We start from the raw sequence: 23416 nt of genomic DNA, 5'->3' as shown, positions 1-23416 counted from the left end.
ACTCTGCATATAAGTTAAATAAGCAGGGTGACAACATACAGCCTTGACGTACTCCTTTTCCTATTTGGAACCAGTCTGTTGTTCCATGTCCAGTTCTAACTGTTGCTTCCTGACCTGCATATAGATTTCTCAAGAGGCAGGTCAGGTGATCTGGTATTCCCATCTCTCTCAGAATTTTCCAGTTTATTGTGATCCACACAGTCAAAGGCTTTGGCATAGTCAATAAAGCAGAAATAATGTTTTTCTGGAACTCTCTTGCTTTTTCCATGATCCAGCGGATGTTGGCAATTTGATCTCTGATTCCTCTGCCTTTTCTAAAACCAGTTTGAACATCAGTAAGTTCACAGTTCCCATATTGCTGAAGCCTGGCTTGGAGAATTTTGAGCATTACTTTACTAGCATGTGAGATGAGTGCAATTGTGCTGTAGTTTGAGCATTCTTTGGCATTGGCTTTCTTTGGGATTAAAAGAATTTTAAATAAGAACATATATGTATAACCTTATCGTTTTGCTGTATACCTGAAACTAACACAATACTGTGAATCACCAGAAGGTGAAAATGAAAGTCGCTCAGTTGTGTCTGACCCTTTGCGACCCCATGGACTATACAGTCCATGGAATTCTCCAGGCCAGAATACTGCCGTGGGTAGTCGTTTTCTTCTCCAGGGGATCTTCCCAACCCAGGGATCGAACCCAGGTCTCCTGCATTAGGCGCTAATAAAAAAATTATGGATGAAAAAAAATAATTGCACAGATTCCTATCACTGAGCTGAAATACTCTCATCTGCAAACCTACCCTCAGAAGCCCTAATGACTCAAAAATACAGCATCTGTATAGTACTCAAAATACCAGTGGGACTCAGTAATACTGTGCTCTGAAAAACTAATTAATCTACCTCTCGCAGCTAGTTCTAGATTGTTTTATCAGGGGAAAGAAATGCTAAGGATAAAGAAGTTTTTTTTTGACTATAGGATGCTAACAGAGAGGTTCAAGGGCATGTCTGCATAATTAGGAAGAACAGAAGGCAGATAATGAGGGCTAAGAAACAAATTCTCTTCTGCCATTAAAAGGCCAGGGAATGCTGTGTTGCAAAATGCAACTATGTATTCCAGGAAATAAGATATTCTGAATAAACTCTTATTGTACTACAAATACCTGCCTTGCACAGTGCTGCCACAATGCCTCGTTGGCACCCATGATGCCCACCACCTCCCTTCATCTTCGCTTATTGACAGTCTTTCTCCCTCTTCTCTCTCAGTTAAATGTGTTCAATAAATCCATCTTTTTGGCTCTCAGGGTGCACAGGCATATTAAACAGATTGTGTAGTTCTACTACAGAACTTCTATGTGGGGACACGCGTTGTAAGCCAACTGCCCAAAAATAGTCTACCATGTTCTTTGCAAACCTTCCTGCTGAAACTCAGATTTCACCAAGTCACAGTGTTTTAGAGCATTGTTTCCAGAAGGCCAGTATTCATAATTCATAAGGAATGGACCTCTCTGGAGATGCCACAGATGGCCTCTCTCATCTGTGGAAGTTAATTTACTATGTCAGCCACTTACAACCTGAGGAAACAAAGCCCAGCCTGAGAGGCTGAGACAAAGGCAGGTTCATTTGAATGGAGGAGTAGATGATGAAAAAGAAGGGAGGGAAAATCTGTGAGCCAGCAGTCTTGTTGAAAAAATATCCATTGGGCTAGCTGTGATACATTAAGATCTCAGGGCACACCATGGCACTCTCGCCCAGTATAACCCTAGCAAGGGTTCTAACCCTGAAATCTCTCCCATCTCCACCCCCTATTCCTTTTCCCTGGACTTCTCTTCATTTACCACTTTCTCCCTCTCTCCAGATTTGCAACTCAAAGAAAGCAATTCTTTAAATACTCATCCTTCAGGTCTCAGCTAAAATGTACTTTATCACACAGGCATTTCCCGATTTCTCCTCACTTCAAACATAATTCATAATTATTTATGCATTTGTGAGGGGGGTTTGTTGTTGTTAACTTTGTTTTTTCCAGTTAGACTAAGTTCCATGACAGCAGAGTATGTCTATTTTGCTTGCCACTCTTTTCCTAGTACAAACAGAATGCTTTGTACATGATGACTATTAGATAAATATTTGTTGAATGAATAAATATACTGGGTTCAAGCTGACAATTCAATTTTTATGGATTTGTGGGAATGCTAGTCTCCTCTCTTTGGCTCCCTCTGTAGGAACCTTGGAAAAGAATCTGTTCTAAATTAATAACATAGAGACAGGTTTGTTCTCTTTTAAATGTAGCTTCATGGAAGAGTGGTGATGGCTTACCCATCAATTTTCTATGAAAATCTGCCCGCAAAGAGATAGAGAAGAGAAACATGGAGCCAAGTATAAGAAGGCACAGGGATAATGAATCAGAAACAATTACATTGTAAGGGGTCACCATATGGCAATTCAATTTAAAAACAGATTTTTGAACCAGTTGTGAATTTGTATCTATCAATAGGAATTTGTCCTTATAATAAGCATGGTGAAGATGGAGGGCAGGGAACAAATATAGCTTGTGCCAAAGAAACTGCTGGTGCTCTTCTTATTTCATTGCTTGCATAAATAGAAGTCTGCTTCTACTCACAGGTAAGTGGGTGAGATCCAGGTTATGCCACTGCTATCTACAGAAAAAGAAACGGATGCCTCATCCTCTAGGCACTACAAGGAGCCTGAACCTTCACCAGGATCTCATTATTTGCTCTTCAGATTGGAACATTCCCTTCGCCATGTGGATCCTAACGTACCTCTAGCCGTTATGCCAATACAAGCTGATAAGGCCAGTGTTTTGATGTTTGCGTGATAGGTATTTTAAATATAGAAAGTCATCTAATCCCCCTACAACCCTATATGTGGATAGCATTATCCAAGGTGACAGTAAGTAGGTGATACAACCAGGATGTACTTAACAATGACTCTAAGGGCAACACTGGAGAAGGCAATGGCACCCCACTCCAGTACTCTTGCCTGGAAAATCCCATGGACGGAGGAGCCTGGTGGGCTGCAGTCCATCGGGTCGCCAAGAGTCGGACACGACTGAGCGACTTCACTTTCACTTTTCACTTTCATACATTGGAGAAGGAAATGGCAGCCCACTCCAGTGTTCTTGCTTGGAGAACCCCAGGGACGGGGGAGCCTGGTGGGCTGCCGCCTACGGGGTCGCACAGAGTCGGACACGACTGAAGTGACTTAGCAGTAAGGGCAACACTCGCTTCGCGAGAAGGGCTTGCCTTGCAATCTGACACGTTTGAAGTCATCAATATAACCTAGTCTAGCAGTTTCGTAAAGTGTGGTCCGCAGACCCTTGCGATCATAATCACTGTTGGTCTTTGTTAAAAATTCAGTCTTACTCAAGACTGAAGTAATCAGCAGGTGGCGGGGATAGTGATTCTGTCTTGGGGCACCCGAGGAAGGAGACAATTCATATGCCTGAGGACCACACGCATAGACTACGGGCATTGTCGAAAAGACAACAGTATTCCGCTCTAGCTGACTTCAGTCCTGCTTGGCAGTCTAATCAAATCAGTTCTCAGGGTTGCCCGGTAACCCGCAGGCCGGAACTGCACTGATCTCGGGCTTCCGAACGCGAGGCGGAGCTACCTAAGACTCCGCCCTCTCCGAACCAGCCTTAGCCAAGCTCCTGCTCTCCCGAAGCAACTTCATTCCGGCTTCGCCCTTCCCCGGCCCGGAGCCCCGCCCCCGACGCGCGGACCAATGGGACGGCAGGTTGCTGAAGCTGGTGGCCAATGCCCGGGGCCGTCTTTACTTCCTCTTTGCAGTTTGAAACTGTCAGGTTGCTGCTGGGGAAGCTGCTGGACCTGCTGTTGCAGCGGCGACGAGGGGAGAAGACGCGGAGCGTAGAGTTGGGGTTTGCAGAGAGCCTCGGCGGTGGGTAAGCGGCGCCCTTGGCGGAGGCTCTGGAGTGGTATTTAAATAGCCTCGGCCGGGGTTGCAGCCCCTGGGGATCGGACAGGAAGGGGTTGGGGGCGTCTTCGGGAAAGTAGGGCCCTTGAGCTGCTCTGCATGACGGCTAGATCGAGAGGTTTCCCCTCCTCGGTGTCGGGGAAGAGAGGGCAGGAAGAAAAGTTGCCTGAAGTGTAATGACGGAATTGCAGCTGTAGGTTCGAGTCATTTAAGATATATGAGGTAAAATGACCGTGTGTGACCCTTTGTTGTTTTTAAGTAACAATTTGATGTGGCACAGGGGTAAGAGAACTTGTAGCCCTGTGCTTGCTCGCAGCTGCCTTTTCCTCTCTCTGCAGTCCGTGGCGTGGGGAGGGGCTGGCGCACCCCCTCTCCTTGCCTGCAGTTAGGACAGGTCAAGGCCGCAGGAACGTCACTCAGCTGCCAGCTCGCACGTTAATTCACTCTTCCAGTGCCTCTTGGGGATTAACTTGAATTCCTGGACCCTGCTTCCAGTAACAGCCAGGTAATTACCAAGATCTAATTTGACTTCTTTGGCCATAGACGAGCGCTCAAAACTTTTTATCTCGTGATTTCTGAGCTCTTGGGTTAGAGAATTCTGAAAATTTGATTATCTGATGTGCATCTGCTTTCCATCAAAGCAAGTTTCATTTTTCTCCTTTGTCTCAGAACTGGAAACAATAAGGAAATGCTGCTGTTGTAGGGTTTTAGATAAATTGTCATACTTTGATGTCATCAAAGCAGGACAGATGGAAGATTTATACCATATTTTCTAAAAGTACACTATTCTTTTTTTGTCTGCAGGATATATATATATATTAAGAAACTCTTTTTGAGATGTGACCATGTTTTCAGCTTATTTGTGTACCCCCAATCCCAGCCCCCTTACTACCAGTCTTCAAACACATCCTAAAGGAAGACGTGAATGGAAATAGAAAGGACAGAGTTACCACAGTGGTGGATTTGAGTCCCTTAAAGCAGCCTTCCTTGCTGCAGATGCATGTGCTTATTTTATCCTTCCTAATTGGCTTAACTAAAGTCACTCATGCTGAGATTTAGTTTATTTATCTTGTGTCTACACAGTAATGCTCATTGAATACAGTTAAAATTTCCTTTCCATAGTCTAGCCTCAATCTCTGTTTCCATTCTAATACTGCGCTTCTACCTGGATCTGCCTTTTCTCCTTCAATTTCTTCATCTGGTAATTTTCAGCCTACTTGATTAAGACTTGTTCTACTTTCCGCTGAAACTGTTCAGGCAAATGCCCCAGCAACTTCTGATTACCAGACTCAAGGGATTCTGTCAGATTCTCATCTTCCTTTGGCATCCGTCTTTGACCATTGCCTCCTGGCAGTTTTTGTGATGCTGTTCTCAGGGTTGTACTGTTCTGACTGCTTTCCCATCATTTTTGGTTCCTCTTCACTTACCCTTTAAATATTAGCAGTTCTGATTTTAACCTTGCTCTTGTTACAGTGGTGGTGGTATAATCACTAAGTCATGTCCCACTCTCGCGACCCCATGGACTGTAGCCTGCCAGGCTCCTCTGTCCATGGAATTTTCCAGACAAGAATACTGGAGTGGGTTGCCATTTCCTTCTCCAGGCATCTTCCCGACCCAGGGATTGAACCAGTATCTTCTGCATTTCAGGTGGATTCTTTACCTAGCGAACCACAAGGAAACAAGGGAAGCCCATCCTAGCTACAGTAGTGGTCCTTAACTTTACTAAGGCTTTAGTACCCTCTGGACACATATTGGAAGACGAGGAGCCTCTTCCTAGAAAAAATATGCATGCGCTAAAAATACTGCACATGGTTTGGGTCTAGGGACCTCAGAATAAGAACTCACACTTCTTTTCCTAGGTGATCTTAACCTCTCTCTTTTATCAGCAGTTCCCATTATGCTGATTCCTCAAAATGAATTTCCAAACCTTTACCTCCAATGCAGGGCTCCCACTTTGCTCAACTCCAAGAAGCACCTTTCACCTTGTAGCCGTTGTGAATGCCAGTACTTGGAGTTGTGCGTCGAATAACTGGCATGGCCAGATACTGCGTACCTGCAGCCTTACTTCAGTGCCTTAGAGTCACCTCACCCCAGTAAGGCTGATAATGAGACCATATTACCCTTCCCCCAGCCTACTCATCTCCCTGTATTCATTGCCTTGGGGAGTATCACTACCATCCATTGTTGCCAGCCAGAAATCTGGGCCAGACCAGCAATTCTTCCCTTTAACCCCTTAACCGATTATTGATCACAGTCTCGAATTTCTACTGCCACGACTCAACTTAGTCATACCTCTGACCCCGTTTATCTCCTCCGATTACTGCCAGAAGGAACATATACGTCTTGGACTACTGCAGTTGGCTGTCAGTTGCTCTCTCTTTAGGATCCCACCTCTCAAATCCCTCCTGAAAGCTGCCAAAGTGATCTTTCTAAAAGACAAGCCTGATCATGTTATCACTTGTTTAATTAAGACTTTAATAACTTCTCCTAGAAAAAAGAAGAAATTTTTTAACATGATGTAATTGTGATCTTCCATGATCTGGCAGCTCCTTACCTTGCCTGTTTCATCCTTAGCTAAACCCTTTGCTCCAGCCTCACAAAATCCGTGCAGTTCCTGGCATATATGTCTACATCTCTTTGTCTTTGCTTATGCTGCACTGTTGCCTCACATATCCTTTAATCTTTTATCTGTCATTCAGGTCTCAACACCCCAGTCGGCTGTTCCCATTTCTTCATACGCTCACCATCCTACCCCATGAAAAAGGCTACTCCAACCGTTCTACTTTGTGCCTCTGTTGTTTTAGCATTTAACAGCACTTCTTTCAAAAGTAATTAAATTTACAACATCCTTAAAATCATACTGCTGCTCAAAGCGGAGAAGGCAATGACCCCACTCCAGTACTCTTGCCTGGAAAGTCCCATGGATGGAGGAGCCTGGTAGGGTCCAGTCCATGGGGTCACTAAGAGTCAGACACGACTGAGCAACTTCACTTTCACTTTTCACTTTCATGCATTGGAGAAGGAAATGGCAACCCACTCCAGTGTTCTTATCTGGAGAATCACAGGGACAGAGGAGCCTGGTGGGCTGCCATCTGTGGGGTCGCACAGAGTCAGACACGACTGACGCGACTTAGCAGCAGCAGCAGTATATGCATGTATAGCCCTTCTTGTAGATTGCAAAGTCCTTGATGACAAGGACTTCATTTTACCTTTCTCCCCAAGTCTTACGTATAACTGGTATTCAGATCATTTTGAATAGTCACTATTTGCCTCTTAAGTAATTTATGTACTTGTCACTAAAAGTACTTATATTGTTACTTATTTTTTGGTTAAGATCTTTAACAGTGTTTCTTTGCATGGTATTAGAATGTGTTGTTCTGTATAATCTTGCTTTTCTTAAAAGAGTATTCCCAAAAGGTCAGTTCCCCAAACAGAGAATTTACACAAATCATTCATTCTCTCTGGGTTCAGTGTCTCATAGGAGAAGACACAGCATCCAGGCGCTCATGCGTTGTTGAACAGCAGTCACACTCTCTGATGCTTCACAGCCCCCGCTGTGGCTGTTTCTGAGGAGCTTCCATTTTCCTTTAGTCTTTTCATGTATTTGCCTCATCTCCTTGACCACATCATAAACTCACTACTTGGGAGCTGAGTATTTTTTTCTTACCCAGTGATTTTTGTCTGTGGGTGTTCAGTATGTTGAATGATTTTAACATGTTGAATGATTATTGTTTCCAGGATAGGATGTTATTACACACACACACACACACACACACACACACACTTAGAAAACATTTTATTCTAGTTTAAATATTGCAAAAAGTAAACTAAAGTTAGCTTTTACTGTTTTATAGTATTTATACAGAATGTCATCAGACGGAGAGATATGCTCACCTCCAATTTTGCCAAAGGACTCCGACCGAGGCAGTCCTGTCTCCTCAGATCTTCAGGTAGGAAGACATGTCTAAATTTACTATGACTTTCTTATTTCAAATACATGACAGTATGAGGAAAAACTAGGAATGCATTTCTCATTCATTCTTGCCATTTACATTTATAAGTATAATATGTTTATAATGTATGTAAAATGAGAATAATATCAAACGTTGGGAATTATTTTACACACTTGGAAAAATACCTTGCACTGTTTTAATTAACCTTTCAGAAAATAAGCATGAACTCTTCTAGCATTCTCTGTACCAACGCTCCAAACAATACAATGAGAGGAGAAGTTGAAAATCTGAAGAAACACTTTTTTTGTTGAAATTTTCTCTTTGTAGCTTTCTCTCACGAATGTTGCTTTCACTTTAATGCAAATCAGTCTGATGTGGAAACTGTCCAGAGTTCTGGAGCCCTAGGCTCCCTAGTGTTCCACTCTTGGTTCTGGCCCCTGGTGCCGCCCCATTGAGCACCCGCTGGTGCCCAGGACCTGGGCAGTGACAAGAACACCGACTGTGCAAGGTGTGGCTTTTATATGAAATGTTTTAGATTCCTGTTAATTCTAAATGTTTTATCATCAAACATATGGATTAAGATTTCTAGAGTAGATTTTAAATGGGAGAATACTGACATGGTCTGTCTTGGGTTTTCTCCCTCTTAAGAGGGGGAAAGCTGGATGGTATGTTTATGCCTGAGTAGAGTAAGTGGCGTTTGACACCCTAGAAGATGACAGAAGCTTTAGGGAAATATTTTATGAAACAAATGTGTTCCTTTAATTGAAGTTACAGGTTTAGGAATTGGGAAGCTATTGGAAAAGTATCCGTGAGTTTTCACTAGGGTAAAAGTGGTCTGGAATTGTGACGTAGGTATCTCATCCTTGCCTTCCCTTGGAATGGTGTCTCTCCCATTTCGCGCTTTCTTTTTAGGTGACAGTGCTTTACTGCATCCTTCTTCTTTTCCGTATTCCAACTTGTTCAAAAGAGAATGATTTAACTTAGGCATACCAGGGATACTGTGATTTATAAAAAAATATTTGGTCTTCATCACATTTCTGGCACAGAGCTCCTAAAAATATTGGAATTTCCTATCTAGTGAGGAAATGAAGGTATCTTTTGTTACATTGATGACGTGACTTTTGGACCTCACCCAAGGATGAAGACTGGTTGCCAGGAGAAGGCCAACCACGTGATTAGCTGGTTGGAAATTTCCTGTCACACACACTCCCCCACCTTGAGGGAGGGAAGAGGGCCTGGAAGTTGAATCAGTCACCAGTGGTCATTGATTTAATCAATTGTGCCTATTAATAAAGTCCCGTAAAAACCCGAAAGGACTGGGTTTGGGGAACTTCCCGTTGGAGAACGCATGGAAGTGCGGGGTGACTGGCCTGTCAGGAGAGGGCATGGAAGCGCCCCACCCCTTCCCCGTACCTTGCCCTGTATATCCCTTCCCTCTGGCTGTTCCTGGAGCACAGCCTTTTATAATAAACTGGCGATCTAGTATTATGTTTCTCTGAGTTCTGTGAACCCTCTAGCAAATGAGTCAAACCCACGGAGGGGATCTTTGGAACCTCTGGTCCGTAGCTGGTTGGTCTGAAGCACAGATGATAATCTGGCCTTGAACTGGCATCTGAAGTGTGGGACGGGGAGGGCAGTCATGGGACTAACCCTCAACCTGCGGAATCTGACACCAGCTCTGCTGGAAAGTGTCAGAATTGAGACACCCAAGTGGTGTCAGAGAATTGCTTACAAGTCACACTGTGTAATTGTTGGGTCCAGAACCCTTAGAAGACCTTATAATATGAATACCTTATAAGATCTCGTGTTGTCGTTTTTGTCAAGAAACAAAGCTTTATGTCAAAAGAAATCTCTGGAGTAGAATTTTAAGTGATGGAGGGGAAAGAATCTTCTAGACATGCCAGAAATCATTTTGTGTTATCGGTTACCTGTGCTTAGAATGCCACCCTAACTGAGATTCTGTTTTTAGTAACCCTCAACTTAATGACCCTACTGGTCCTTGACAACAGTTGAAAGCCTGCCCATATTCCCATTACTGGAAACATTTAAAAATATAAATGCCAAAAATAATGTCTAAAATAACAGAAAGTAACTATATACTTTGACATATATAGTAAATATTTAACACCAGACAGTTAGTACAAAAGCCCCTCATAAATCAATGTTCCCCGTAAGGGCATTTTTATTACTCTTTCCAACATGTGAATGCTTCATAAGACCAATGATGATAAATGCTGAAGGATGGGCAGCATCCGTAGTACTTATTCATTTATCATTTCCTCTAATCACAACTCCGAAGTATCAGCCAGTTGCCCTGACCACGCTTGGTATGCATGGGTTCAGCTCTATTATAGGGTCACATCAGTCCAGCGATTGAGGGGGGAGGCAGAATTACAAGTTTTGGTCATTACTTTAGGGTTCTTTTTTACCTTAAGCCAGGTTATCTTTGACAATTAAGAAGATATTACTAAGCTCAGCTCAGTGCTCTGTGATGACCTAGAGGTGTGGAATAGAGGGGTGGGGTGGAAGGGAGGCTCAAGAGGGAGGGGATGTGTGTATACCTGTGGCTGATCCATGTTTCTGTACAGCAGAAACTAACACAACATTGTAAAGCAATTGTACTCCAATTTTAGACACAGACACAGAGAGCAGACTTAGGGACACGGGGTTGGGGCAGGGAAGGAAGGAGAGGGTGGGTTGTATGAAAGAGTAACATGGAAATGTACGTTACCACATGTAAAATAGATAGCCAAATGGGAGTTTGCTGTATGACTCAGGAGCTCAGATTGGGGCTCTGAAACAACCTCGAGAGGTGGGATGGGGAGGGAGGTGGAAAGGAGGTTTACGAGGGAGGGGACATGGGTATACCTGTGGCTGATTCCTGTTGATGTTTGGCAGAAACCAACATGATACTGTAAATCAGTTAACCTTCAGTTAAAAATAAATAAATTCATAAAAATAAATTATACTCCTATTTTTAAAAAAGGTACGAAAAAGAAAGATGGTATTATTTATTTTTATCCTAAACTAAAAAATAACCCATTTGGCCTGTGTCTGCATATATGAAATGTAAATAATTGTTTAAATGACTAATTTTTCCATTTTTTCCGTTAAAGTAAGTTAAAATATATACATATATTGAACGTTGTTAATGTATACGTATTTACATCCCCTTTAACTCACACTGATTGTTGTGGGAACTTAGAAATATGTGTTTCTCCCTTTTCCGAGGTCAAACTAGGGAAGCCACAAGTTAAAGTCATTGACTGTCCCTTGGCCTCCGTTCCTTGAGGCACAGTTTATTCCTGTGGTAATAACCTAACTGAGCAGAGCTGATGTGGCTATCTAGTTGTTATTGCCTCCAGAAGAAGGAGATTCTAAAAAGTTAATGATAGCAAAATACTTGGGTGTGTTTAGTTAAATATTCTTACTCACAGACACCCATAGGGAAACAATACGGGTTGCTAATTTTCAAACACCTATACTGTATCATAATGTTCTTATTAAAGGTAGGGCTCGCTCTTTGCTTTAGACAATCTTTGTTAATTCAATTCAACACATATTTACTGTGACATTTCAAGGAGGTAATTTGGAGCATCACTTAACTCTTTATCCTGATAGTGAATCAAATAATAAGACACTTATGACTGATGAAATGATGATAATGGAATTTTCTATATCTGAACTTTTTATGGAGAAAAATTAATATTAAATAATAGTTTAGAGTAAGACACTTCATGTGCTTTTAAACCTTCCCCCAGTTCTTAATGCCAAGACGTTCTCTAGGTCCATGCCATAAGACTCTTAGAGGGACTTCAGCTAGCTGCATGTGCAACTAAAAATCCTGTGTGCCACAGCTAAGACCAAATAAATAAATTAATTTTTTTAAAGACTCTTAGAAGTCCTTAATAGGACTATATGTTGCCTCACTAACCAGCCCCTTTTGAACAGAGACTAAGTTCCAGTACTGAGAGAATTTTTTTGATTTGGCTAAACAAATATCTATCTATCTGTATCAGGGAATTCCTTTTTGTTTTAACCTTGAGGAATATTCCTGTAACGCCTACCCTTGGTGACCTGCCACTTTTTAATCCTCTTTTCTCATGTGCCATGTTGCCAGCAGGTGGAATTGAACAGGTTGGCATTCATGTGCTCTTTTTCACTTTATTATTCTTTCTCTTCCAGTATTTCTCTTACACTCTTTCCATGCTTACGTATGAAAAGAGGCTCAAGGTGCTTGTAGAATTGGGTGGGGCAGGAGGCAACAAGAGCCAAAACTACTTTTCATCCCTAGACCTTCCCACTGTAGAGTCTTTGGGAACAGCGTCATGGAACTAAATTCCAACAGGCATGACTGGGTCTCTTTCTCCCTTGCAAGCAGTTGCCAGTTGAGAGAAGGCCCTTCTGTGTTGTAGATGCTGACAGCTTCAGGAAAATGCCCCAGGTAATCTTTGTGCCACTGCTGTAAATTGACGTGCTGAAGGAATGTGGGTACTAAAGCATTATCACCAGAAGAAACTGGGGTAGGTCTATTTGTTGAATTTCTTGCTTGTTCTCAAGAAATTTCACTTACTACAAGAGAGTAAGTAAATGATGAATGAAAAACATAAGTCCCAAGTACACATTTCTTCCTCTTGTTTGGGCATACTGTTTTGGAAACTGAAGTAGAGAACATCTTTGTGACCATTCCTTTACCAGAATGTCCATTGTGACAGGGATATAATGCATTATTTTTTGTTGGCTTTTCGTAGGAAGAGTATGAAGAACTGCTCCGTTACGCTATAGTGACTCCAAATATTGAAGCAGGTGCTTCACAACCGCCTCATTCAAAGGGAGAAGCAGTGCCAGATATTAAAATTCCTGCTATAATTGATGATATTCTTCAAAGTCCAGGTTATGTATACTTTTCGAGATGTCCCTTAATTTAAGATGTTATGAGCTTTTTAATTCTGTTGATTTATAATAGTGAAAATACTTCTGTAGTGCTTCTTCTCAATCAACAGTGTATGTCTGTCATCTGGGGGAGAGTTTACATTTTAATATATTTTTCTTGGCTCTTATATGACACTTGAATTTTTGTTTGAACTTCATTTGACTATTTTATGAAAAATCATTAAATTAAAGCAAACACTGTAGCAATTACAGGCCTCTAGTGTAGTGTGTCGCATCTCTTTCAGTACAGTGGTTTTATGCTGAGAAACACTGGAAATGAAATGCCCAGGCCCCCACATCAGAGATAGTCCATAGATAGCCCTCAGAACCCCTTAAGTTCATGGCCACATGCTCGGACTTTGTCAGCAGTATTTATCTGGTCCTGGAGGACTGTCTGGATTGTCACCACAAAGCCAAACCCACCTGGGAACTGTGTTACTAACAGAACTGAGATCTAATACAAACCAGGATTTGTATTGATAGATGAGTGAGTGAAAGGTGGAGAAAGGAGGATGAAGCTCCTTTTACTATCTGTTCCTTATTCAATACAAGATCCCAAACAGCTTGCTCAAAATGAGTGTTCTTTCAAGGGGCACAGACTACCCTCCTGAATCGGCCCCGATAATGGGCAGTTATTAGCAGCAGGTAAACCCCAAAGACCCTCCTCCGAGCACGCAGCGCAGCCAGCTCAGCCGCAGGCTCTCGGGCGCCTCGGGGGCCACAGCCCTGCTGTCTGTCACTCCTCTCCCTCTGTAGACATGGAGTTTCATTGCTTCTCAGCTTGCAGCACCGGATCAGCGAACAGGACCAGAACCTCAAAACGTGTATTTCTTCTAACACTGAAACATACTAGCACTGAACAGTTTCTGCCCAAATTTTGTTGATCTTCAAGAGATATGACCCATGGATTTATTCATTCTCTATGAGTGATCTTGACCATGTTTTAATTACATGCATTTTCTACTGAGCAAACCCAAACCCAAATACTCTCCTACAGCAATCACTTGGGGCTTTCCAGGTGGCTCAGTGGCAAAAGAATTTGCCTGCCCATGCAGGAGACATGAGTTCAGTCCCTGGGTCGGGAAATACGCTGGAGGAGGGAATGACAACCCACTGCCATATTCTTGCTTGAGAAATCCCATGGACAGAGGACCCTTGCAGGCTCCAGTCCATGGGGTTGCAAAGAGCTGAGTCCACATGCACACATGCAGGCCTAAGAATGCTGGTCTTTGGGACCTAAGAATGCTGGTCTTTTCTAGCATGTACAGTATAGTCAAAGCTGTGGTTTTTCCAGTGGTCATGATGGATGTAAGAGTTGGACTATAAAGAAAGCTGAACGCCAAAGAATTGATGCTTTTAAAACTGTGGTGTTGGAGAAGACTCTTGAGAGTCCCTTGGACTTCCAAGGAGACCAAACCAGTCAATCCTAAAAGAAATCAATCCTGAATATTCATTAGAAGGACTGATGCTGAAACTGAAACTCCAGTACTTTGGCCACCTGATGTGAAGAGCCAACTCATTAGAAAAGACCCTGATGCTGACAAAGATTGAAGGCAGGAGGAATGGGGATGACAGAGGATGAGATGGTTGGATGGCATCACTAACTCAATGAACATGAGTTTGAGCAAGCTCTGGGAGATGGTGAAGGACAGGGAAGCCTGGTGTGCTGCAGTCCATGAGGTTGCAAAGAGCTGGACAGGACTGAGCGACTGAGCAATAATAATGATAGTATTTGTTTATGCTCTGCCCTTTCCAAGAAGTATTTGAGATCGAAATGCATAAATTCAGTGAATTTAGACATTCTTATTCATACATAGACTTAGAGTGAACTTTGTAAACTTATCACCCCATTCTCTTTACTCTTGATATTGCCATTGCTTGGTGTAAAGAAGGTTGTGTTGCAGCAGTCAGAATGGCTGCGATCCAAAAATCTGCAAGCAATAAATGCTGGAGAGGGTATGGAGAAAAGGGAACCCTCCTACACTGGTTGGTGGGAATGCAAACTAGTACAGCCACTATGGAGAACAGTGTGAAGATTCCTTAAAAAATTGCAAATAGAACTGCCTTATGACCCAGCAATCCCACTGCTGGGCATACACACCGAGGAAACCAGAACTGAAAGAGACACATGTACCCCAATGTTCATCGCAGCACTGTTTATAATAGCCAGGACATGGAAACAACCTAGATGTCCATCAACAGATGACTGGATAAGAAAGCTGTGGTACATATACACAATGGAGTATTACTCAGCCGTTAAAAAGAATTCATTTGAATCAGTTCTGATGAGATGGATGAAACTGGAGCCGATCATACAGAGTGAAGTAAGCCAGAAAGAAAAACACCAATACAGTATACTAACACATATATATGGAATTTAGAAAGATGGCAATGACGACCCTGTATGCAAGACAGCAAAAAAGACACAGATGTGTATGGCGGACTTTTGGACTCAGAGGGAGAGGGAGAGGGAGGGATGATTTGGGAGAATGGCATTCTAACATGTATACTATCATGTAAGAATCGAATCGCCAGTCTATGTCTGACGCAGGATACAGCATGCTTGGGGCTGGTGCATGGGGATGACCCAGAGAGATGTTATGGGGAGGGAGGTGGGAGGGGGGTTCATGTTTGGGAATGCATGTAAGAATTAAAGATTTTAAAATTAAAAAAATATTAAAAAAAAAAAAAAAGGTTGTGTTGAAGCTGGCCAAGTATCTAAGCCTCTGACAAAGCCATCTTTGTGAGGTTCTTTTCCAGTTTCCTTTTTGCCATGTATTGACTAAAGGTTTCTGAGGTAGAAGTAAAGAAGTCTCTATTTGGAGGGAACCAGGAGGAACCTGGTGGGCTGCAGTCCATGGGGTCGCTAGGAGTCGGACATGACTGAACGGCTTCACTTTCACTTTTCACTTTCATGCATTGAACGACTTCACTTTCACTTTTCACTTTCATGCATTGGAGAGGGAAATGGCAACCCACTCCAGTGTTCTTGCCTGGAGAATCCCAGGGACGGGAGGGCCTGGTGGGCTGCCGTCTCTGGGGTCGCACAGAGTCAGACACGACTGAAGCGACTTAGCAGCAGCAGCAGCAGTGTCACTTAAGTTTTAGTAGAGCTAGTGAAAAGCAGCAGACCCTAGAAATGTCCAGTGTTGTAGGACATGACACTTATACTATAGCAGTATGAACTGAATGCCACTAGTAAACTGAATTCTTTTTCATCCATATTTGTTGGGTGAATTAAACTTATTAATGATGCAGTAAGACTTTTCCAAGTCTCACAGTTTTTCCTTCCTTCTCATTCTTTGTCTTAGTGTTCCTGTCCCTAGCCTACTATATTTTCCTTGTTCTAAAATCTTACTTGTGCACAGCTACCTTCTTCGATTAGGTATGTGTGATTAGGTATTTTATATAAGACTGATTAGGTTTAATTAAAAGAAAAACCTCTTTCTTTTCATCAGGAAATAGCCCTGCAGTGAGAGAAACAAGGATGGAAGTTGGAAAAGGATGTGATGTAAATACTTCAGGTCATTCAAAGACAGATGGTATGACTTTTCCTTAGCTTTTTTTGTTAATAAACAACATTTTGTGCTTTGGTGAATATTATCCAGGTAGTGAGGGGAATAATTTCAGCATATTACTTACTGCAAGGATTTTTAAATGCTACTGTGGATAATTTGCTAAGCAGTACTTCTAAAAATAATTGTATAAAATGCTCAGTACACTTAAGACAGATTTAATGCATTATAATGTGTGGCATTTTTTCTTAAAACTGCTGGATTAGAGCGCAGATTAGATTACTCCAACTTTTCTTTTCTTCTAGGGTCATCACCAGCAGCAGCATCCCCAAGGAAGCCGCCTCACCCGGTCATGGATTTTTTCAGCTCAAATCTTTTAGTTGACTCTTCCTCACCAGGGTCTAATTCCAGTCCTGTGGATTCCCATGAAATAATTGTGACTGATTTTCTTATTTCTGATGAAAACCTTCAAAAGATGGAAAATGTGCTTGATCTCTGGAGTTCAGGTCTTAAGGTATTCCAGTTGTTTAATATGTAATGTAGCAGTTTTGCTCGAGTCCACTGTTCATTCTTCATTTCTTTGAATTAAAAAGTTCAAAACGAAACAAACTGTAGTTGCCAAAGGTCACTCCAGTGTTGTAAATCTGTGCTTCTCAGTTGTTACTGTCCATATGAATCACCTGGGGATTCTGATAAACTGCAACTTCTTAGTCAGTCCTGGTTCAAGATGGAACACTGCCTAACAGGCTCCCAGGTGACGGTTCAGAACCCATACTTGGAATAGCACAGTTTTAAATAGTTGCTGGAACAGCTCTGCATATTCCCCTGAACTTCTCCAGTATTTTGAATGGCTCAGCCTATGTGTGACTGAGAGAGACACTTGTTGAACCTTTCCCACATCATACCTATGACTAGTGGAATTGTCTCGTTTTATATGACGCATAAGACCCAATCTTAGCCACATATAATTCATTTTATAGCCACTTATAGCAACCACAGGGTATAACTGATAAATTGATAAGAATTTATTTTCATTTTGGTGATGTTAGTGATCCCTAAGTAAAACAAAGTATTCCAGAAATGGCTGTCTTTCTGCAACTTAAAATATAGTGGAGAAAATGACAGTTTTTTCTGAAACATAGTTTGAGAAAACTAAACTGAGGATTCACATAAATGGAGAAATTACAATCATCAGAGTTTTGTGGCATCTATATTTTCTCCAATATTTGAAACCTTACATTCTAGAAGTAATCTTTTAGTATAAGTTTTCTCCATGGAACAGGTTTCATGCTTCTAACCATGGTGTAAGTCCATTGAGGTTGTACACCACCAACCATTTAAAGACTGTCACATGGTCAGTTAACCCTACTGTTATCCCTACTGTTTTTCGATAACATGATTATTTGGTCTTTTTACTTATGCCAGTCAGTAGAGTAAAAAGCGATCAGTCTTAGTAATTCATTGTAAGGTGCTGATTGTGATGAATGATTTGGAGGAAGAAAGCATCAACTCTGATGGTTTCCACTGTTCATCTCTGTCTAAATACCATCCCAGTCCAGTGGCTTGACCTCAGCCATCGTCCTGCATTTCCTTTTTCTCTCATTCACCTAAATATGGATATTTAAGTCCTTGACTTTATTTGTCCTATTTATTAATGAATGAGACTTAAAAAATTTTAAAGACAGTTCAGTTCAGTCGCTCAGTCATGTCCGACTCTTTGTGACCCCATGGACCACAGCACACCAGGGCCTCCCTGTCCATCACCAACTCCCGGAGTTTACCCAAACTCATGTCCATTGAGTCAGTGATGCCATCCAAGATTTCATAAAAGTAACCAAATGGGAGAAAAAAGTATGTACTTAGTATGATGTGGGAACTAAGAAGAGCTGTGGCTTGCTTAACATGTAAATGTTTTCATTAGTGGATTTTTTTTTTTAATAGCTCTTATGTTGAATGCTTGTTTTGAGTTTTTAAATTTTTTTTCTTAACTTCAGTGTCATTTTATGAAGCAGCGTTAAGGAGCACTTAATTGTCAGCATGCTTATTTTTCAGACAAACATCATATCTGAACTAAGTAAATGGAGACTGAATTTTATTGACTGGCACCGAATGGAAATGAAAAAAGAGAGAGAGAAACATGCAGCAGATTTAAAACAACTGAGCAGCCAGATCAACAGCTTGAAGGAGCTGCAGAAGACCTATGAGGTCTCCATTGGGAGAAAAGATGAGGTCTTCTTTTTCATACTGCTTTTTAAGTGAGAGTCAGTAAATGTCTTGTTAGGTGATAAATGCCAGGAACTGAGTGTTTAGATCGTACAAGATACAAAGGGAAGATCACTTCAGAAACTAGTAGAAAAGTAGATGCATGGAAATAAGATTTATTCTTCATATTAAATGTGCTAGGATCGTGCCATTTCATCTTGGCCACCACGTTCAGTGTGCTCGAAGAGTGCTGTATGGAGTGTGGGAACACTGCCCTGAAGAGAATGTCAGGGAGCCAGCATTACCCACATTTCAAACCATCCTTTTGGAGGGGTATGGATATCCCATGTTCTATCTGTGATATGTCTTTATGCATTCATGAAGTCCTTTCTTCATTATGTTGATAAGCACAAGAGCACTGTTTGTTTTGCTTTCTGTTAGTCTCTTAAAGAATTTGAGAGTAGGGTTCAAGTCTGTGCTAATCTGGGGCTTCCCAACAGCACCTTGAACAAAGCAAACCTATAGCTCCCCCAGGAGGATGGTGGCTTTCAGAGAACAGCAGACACTTCAGCTACTTGTCTGCAGATGCAGCCCTCACTGTTTTAGTGAACTAGATAAGATTGTGGTTATTTTTTAAATACATTTTTTGAGAGTGTCATAGGATGCAGTGTAAAATCAGTCATTTTACATAACTTGCTTTTTTGAAACAATGATACTAATGTCAGTCACTTTCTATATTACCTTCAAAACTCTGTCCTTGACAGTTTTAAAATATTTATTAAATTTTTTTGTTTCAAAGTGTATCACACAAAAAGAGTATACATGCATATCTAGTTTTTGAAAACAAAGTGAACAGCTATGTGCCACTACACAGCTTAATAGAATATTACTAGTATCTTAGAATTCCTGCCCTTTTCCACTTTTGGAAATTATTTAAAGAACCAGAATAAATATCTCTCAGCAAATATACCTAATTTACTAAATCTCTTTTAAAGGGCCCATTTTAGATATATATTTCGTTTTACACTTCTTTGTAAGGGAGAATATTATCTCAGGATTTAAAAGCCTTCATAGATTTTTTTTTTTTAAAGAACAGGAATACTATCACTGAAAAAGTACATCAAAATATAACTATTAATTATTTACTTTTATGAGTTTGTTGAATCCAGAAAATCATTTAACAGTTATTGAGGAACTTCTGATCCAACCTATTAAAGGTACTTAGGGACTAGAAATATATTTTAAAACTGGTCTCTGCCCTTAAGTCTAGTGAATAAAAATATTTTGTATACGTAGCAAAACTCTCCAATGTATGATGGTTTTTCTTGAATTAAATGCCAGTGATCATGTTAATTTTCATACATATAACATTTTATTGATTATTACCAGGATACAATGAATATTGTATTCATTGTATACAATATTGTATTCATTGTATACAATAATGAATATTTCTTTCCTCTTTTGTTCCCCTTCATTCATTGATAAGTAGTGTATTCACATGGGGAAGTGTTTTGGTCTCTTTAAAGATAATGAGGTTACCTGGATAAATACAGTAATGATCCGTAAGTATTCTTTCTAGCATTTTTTGATATATGAAAAAATCATTTTACTCATTGCTGTTTACAGGTGATTTCTAGCTTGTCTCATGCCATAGGCAAGCAGAAGGAAAGGATAGAGTTGATGAGAACATTCTTCCACTGGCGAATCAACCACGTCAAATCGAGGCAGGATGTAAGTGTGAAAAACAAAACCTGATTGATACTTATTAGACTTCTGAACTCAGAAGCATTTAGAATAACGTATTAGAACTCTCGTTCAAGTCAGAGAAAGACTTGTTTTTTAATAAGTCAAAATTAATTAATGTTACTCTTTAAACTTGATGTTAGTGTGGTTTGGAAAAAAAATACTTGCTTGTATTTTGTAGATTTGTTGATATACATTTTCTGCCTCATGGTAGGTTAAATACAGAGTGTATCTAAATTACAAATTTCCTGGTTGTGGAACCCCTTTAACTAATTCAACCTCAGATTTAATTACGTGAATTTATCATCTTTATCATATCATAAGCTTCCTATATTGTTTCTACTTCTAAAATGCCTGAATATATCATCTTTAAAGAGGCAATACTATATTTATACATTATAAAGTTCCATAAATGTTTGTTGTATAATTTGCCTCAATAAGAATTTTAAAAACCCATGTCCATAAAGAATTTTAAAAAGTGTTCTTAGTTTATATATAATTTAAACTTGAATATGTTTTATTTTAATCAGGTGAATATGTTAAATTTTAATTAATTTATTAAATTTTAATTAACTTATTTTAATTAAGTATATCAGTGTAAATATAAATTGAGAATAGTAGATTATTGTATCAGAAGTAGAAAAGTATGAAAGTATATATGTATCTCACAAGAAGACAAAGACTCAAGAATGTAGGGGATGGAGATACATACGTATATATATATTTTACTTATGATAATCATGTGAGTCATGGAGTAATCTTTATGCATTTAGTTCCAAGAGGAACTAAAGGAAAAGGCTGTTACTGTCATGGAGTACGATTTCTCCTTTAAGAGTGCTTCTTAGTGCTTTCCTTTATTTCCCAGTAGATTAAATCTACATTAACCATATTTAAAAGGGCTATTTAAAATTGAGTCATATTTGGAAGGTTATTTATTGGGTGACATAATAATAATATATTATATTTAAATGTTAGTTGAAAGAGTTTAAGTTGCCATCACTTTTTGAATAAAAAATTTTTTTAAGAAAATTAGAAATTGGAACTGCTTCTTCAGTTCAGTTCAGTTCAGTCGCTCAGTCGTGTCCGACTCTTTGCGACCCCATGAATCGCAGCACGCCAGACCTCCCTGTCCGTCACCAACTCCCGGAGTTCACTCAGATTCACGTTTATCAAGTCAGTGATACCATCCAGCCATCTCATCCTCTGTCATCCCCTTTTCCTCCTGCCCCCAATCCCTCCCAACATCAGAGTCTTTTCCAATGAGTCAACTCTTCGCATGAGGTGGCCAAAGTACTGGAGTTTCAGCTTTAGCATCATTCCTTCCAAAGAAATCCCAGGGCTGATCTCTTTCAGAATTGACTGGTTGGATCTCCTTGCAGTCCAAGGGACTCTCAAGAGTCTTCTCCAACACCACAGTTCAAAAGCATCAATTCTTCGGTGCTCAGCCTGCTTCACAGTCCAACTCTTACATCCATACACGACCACAGGAAAAACCATAGCCTTGACTAGATGGACCTTAGTTGGCAAAGTAATGTCTCTGCTTTTAAATATGCTATCTAAATTGGTCATAACTTTTCTTCCAAGGAGTAAGTGTCTTTTAATTTCATGGCTGTGGTCACCATCTGCAGTGATTTTGGATCCCTAAAAATAAAGTCTGACACTGTTTCCACTGTTTCCCCATCTATTTCCCATGAAGTGATGGGACTGGATGCCATGATCTTTGTTTTCTGAGTGTTGAGCTTTAAGCCAACTTTTTCACTCCCCTCTTTCACTTTCATCAAGAGGCTTTTTAGTTCCTCTTCACTTCCTGCCACAAGGGTGGTGTCATCTGCATATCTGAGGTTATTGATATTTCTCCTGGCAATCTTGATTCCAGCTTGTGTTTCTTCCAGTCCAGCGTTTCTCATGATGTACACTGCGTATAAGTTAAATAAGCAGGGTGACAATATACAGCCTTGATGTACTCCTTTTCCTATTTGGAACCAGTCTGTTATTCCATGTCTAGTTATAACTGTTGCTTCCTGACCTGCATACAGATTTCTGAAGAGGCAGGTCTTTAAATTCTTTGATAGAAGCATAGCATGTGTTCCTACTAGGATCATTCTGCTATAAAATATGATGGCAAAAGTTTGCTGTAAAATATGATGGCAGAGTGTGTAAACTCATCTGCTTATGGTGGCCGCCAAGCTGGAGAGAAAGGGCTGTCTTGAGCCACACCACCACCCTTTCTGCCATCCAGCTTCTAGTCCTGTTCTCAGCCCGAAGGTCATCAGATTCATAACCAGGATAGCATGGGCAAGTCACTCATTTTCTTCCATCTGGTTTTTTGTTTCTCCCCTTCCTTGATGAGTTGCATAAAGCCATGATGTAATGGATAAGAGCTTAGACTCTGGAATGAGGCAAGGCTGGCTTTTCACTTTCTGCCTCTGACCTGGGCTTGTCGCTTAACCTCTCTAAGCCTGTCCTCCCATCTGCACATGAGAAGAGCATGAGTACACGGTATGAAATGGTAACGCATGTACCCTGCTTACCCCACAGGGCTGTTTTGTATTGCTACTGCCAGTATATTTACCAGTCCACTGTGTTTTGAGTTTGTGTATTATGTTCATTCAGGTTTATGAAAGTAAACTAGCTGACCAGTATTTTCGGCGAACTTTACTAAAGAAAGTCTGGAGAGGCTGGCGGGCCGTAGTACAGAAGCAGTGGAAAGAGGTGGTGGAACGCGCTTGTCAAGCCAGAGCTGAAGAAGTCTGTGTCCAGATTTCCAATGACTATGAAGCCAAAGTTGCTCTGGTAGACGTTTTTTGCTTTATTTTCTCCTTTTTAAGGAAAAATTTAAAAGTTGGGTAGCCATCACTCACTGGTGAAGGAACCTGTTTCTCCAGTTTCATTCACTGTGGTGTGGGTTCAGATAGACTGCTAGGAAGGAGCAGCACTAAGTCAGACGTACAGACTTCTTTATTCTTTTAACCAGTTGTAACTTTGACCTCCAGACCTGTGTAAATCTCTTGTATGTACATTTCTCTGGAAAGTGTAAATCACCCACAGATCATTACCTCTCTAAGAAAGCATACTTTATTAGGCTTCTTCTGGCCTTTATTTAGCTAAAAATGAAGACT

General features: G+C 40.7%; 1 protein-coding gene across 1 annotated transcript in view; it reads left to right on the top strand.

Moving 5' to 3' along the window:
- The first annotated feature begins 3811 nt into the window (after positions 1-3811).
- POC5 (POC5 centriolar protein) overlaps positions 3812-23416 on the top strand; it is a 31127-nt gene continuing 11522 nt past the window's right edge. Inside the window, exons 1-9 of the mRNA XM_052647048.1 lie at positions 3812-3917; positions 4288-4454; positions 7804-7899; positions 12654-12795; positions 16293-16376; positions 16655-16863; positions 18402-18578; positions 20181-20285; positions 22911-23090. Of these exons, the coding sequence (XP_052503008.1) occupies positions 7816-7899; positions 12654-12795; positions 16293-16376; positions 16655-16863; positions 18402-18578; positions 20181-20285; positions 22911-23090 (981 nt within the window). The 5' untranslated portion in view covers positions 3812-3917; positions 4288-4454; positions 7804-7815. The remainder of the gene's footprint in view (positions 3918-4287; positions 4455-7803; positions 7900-12653; positions 12796-16292; positions 16377-16654; positions 16864-18401; positions 18579-20180; positions 20286-22910; positions 23091-23416) is intronic.

Source organism: Budorcas taxicolor, chromosome 10, assembly GCF_023091745.1.
Source record: "Budorcas taxicolor isolate Tak-1 chromosome 10, Takin1.1, whole genome shotgun sequence".
NCBI classification, from domain to species: domain Eukaryota; kingdom Metazoa; phylum Chordata; class Mammalia; order Artiodactyla; family Bovidae; genus Budorcas; species Budorcas taxicolor.
Note: the sequence above shows the minus strand (reverse complement) of the source record. Positions and strands in the feature narration are given on the sequence as shown.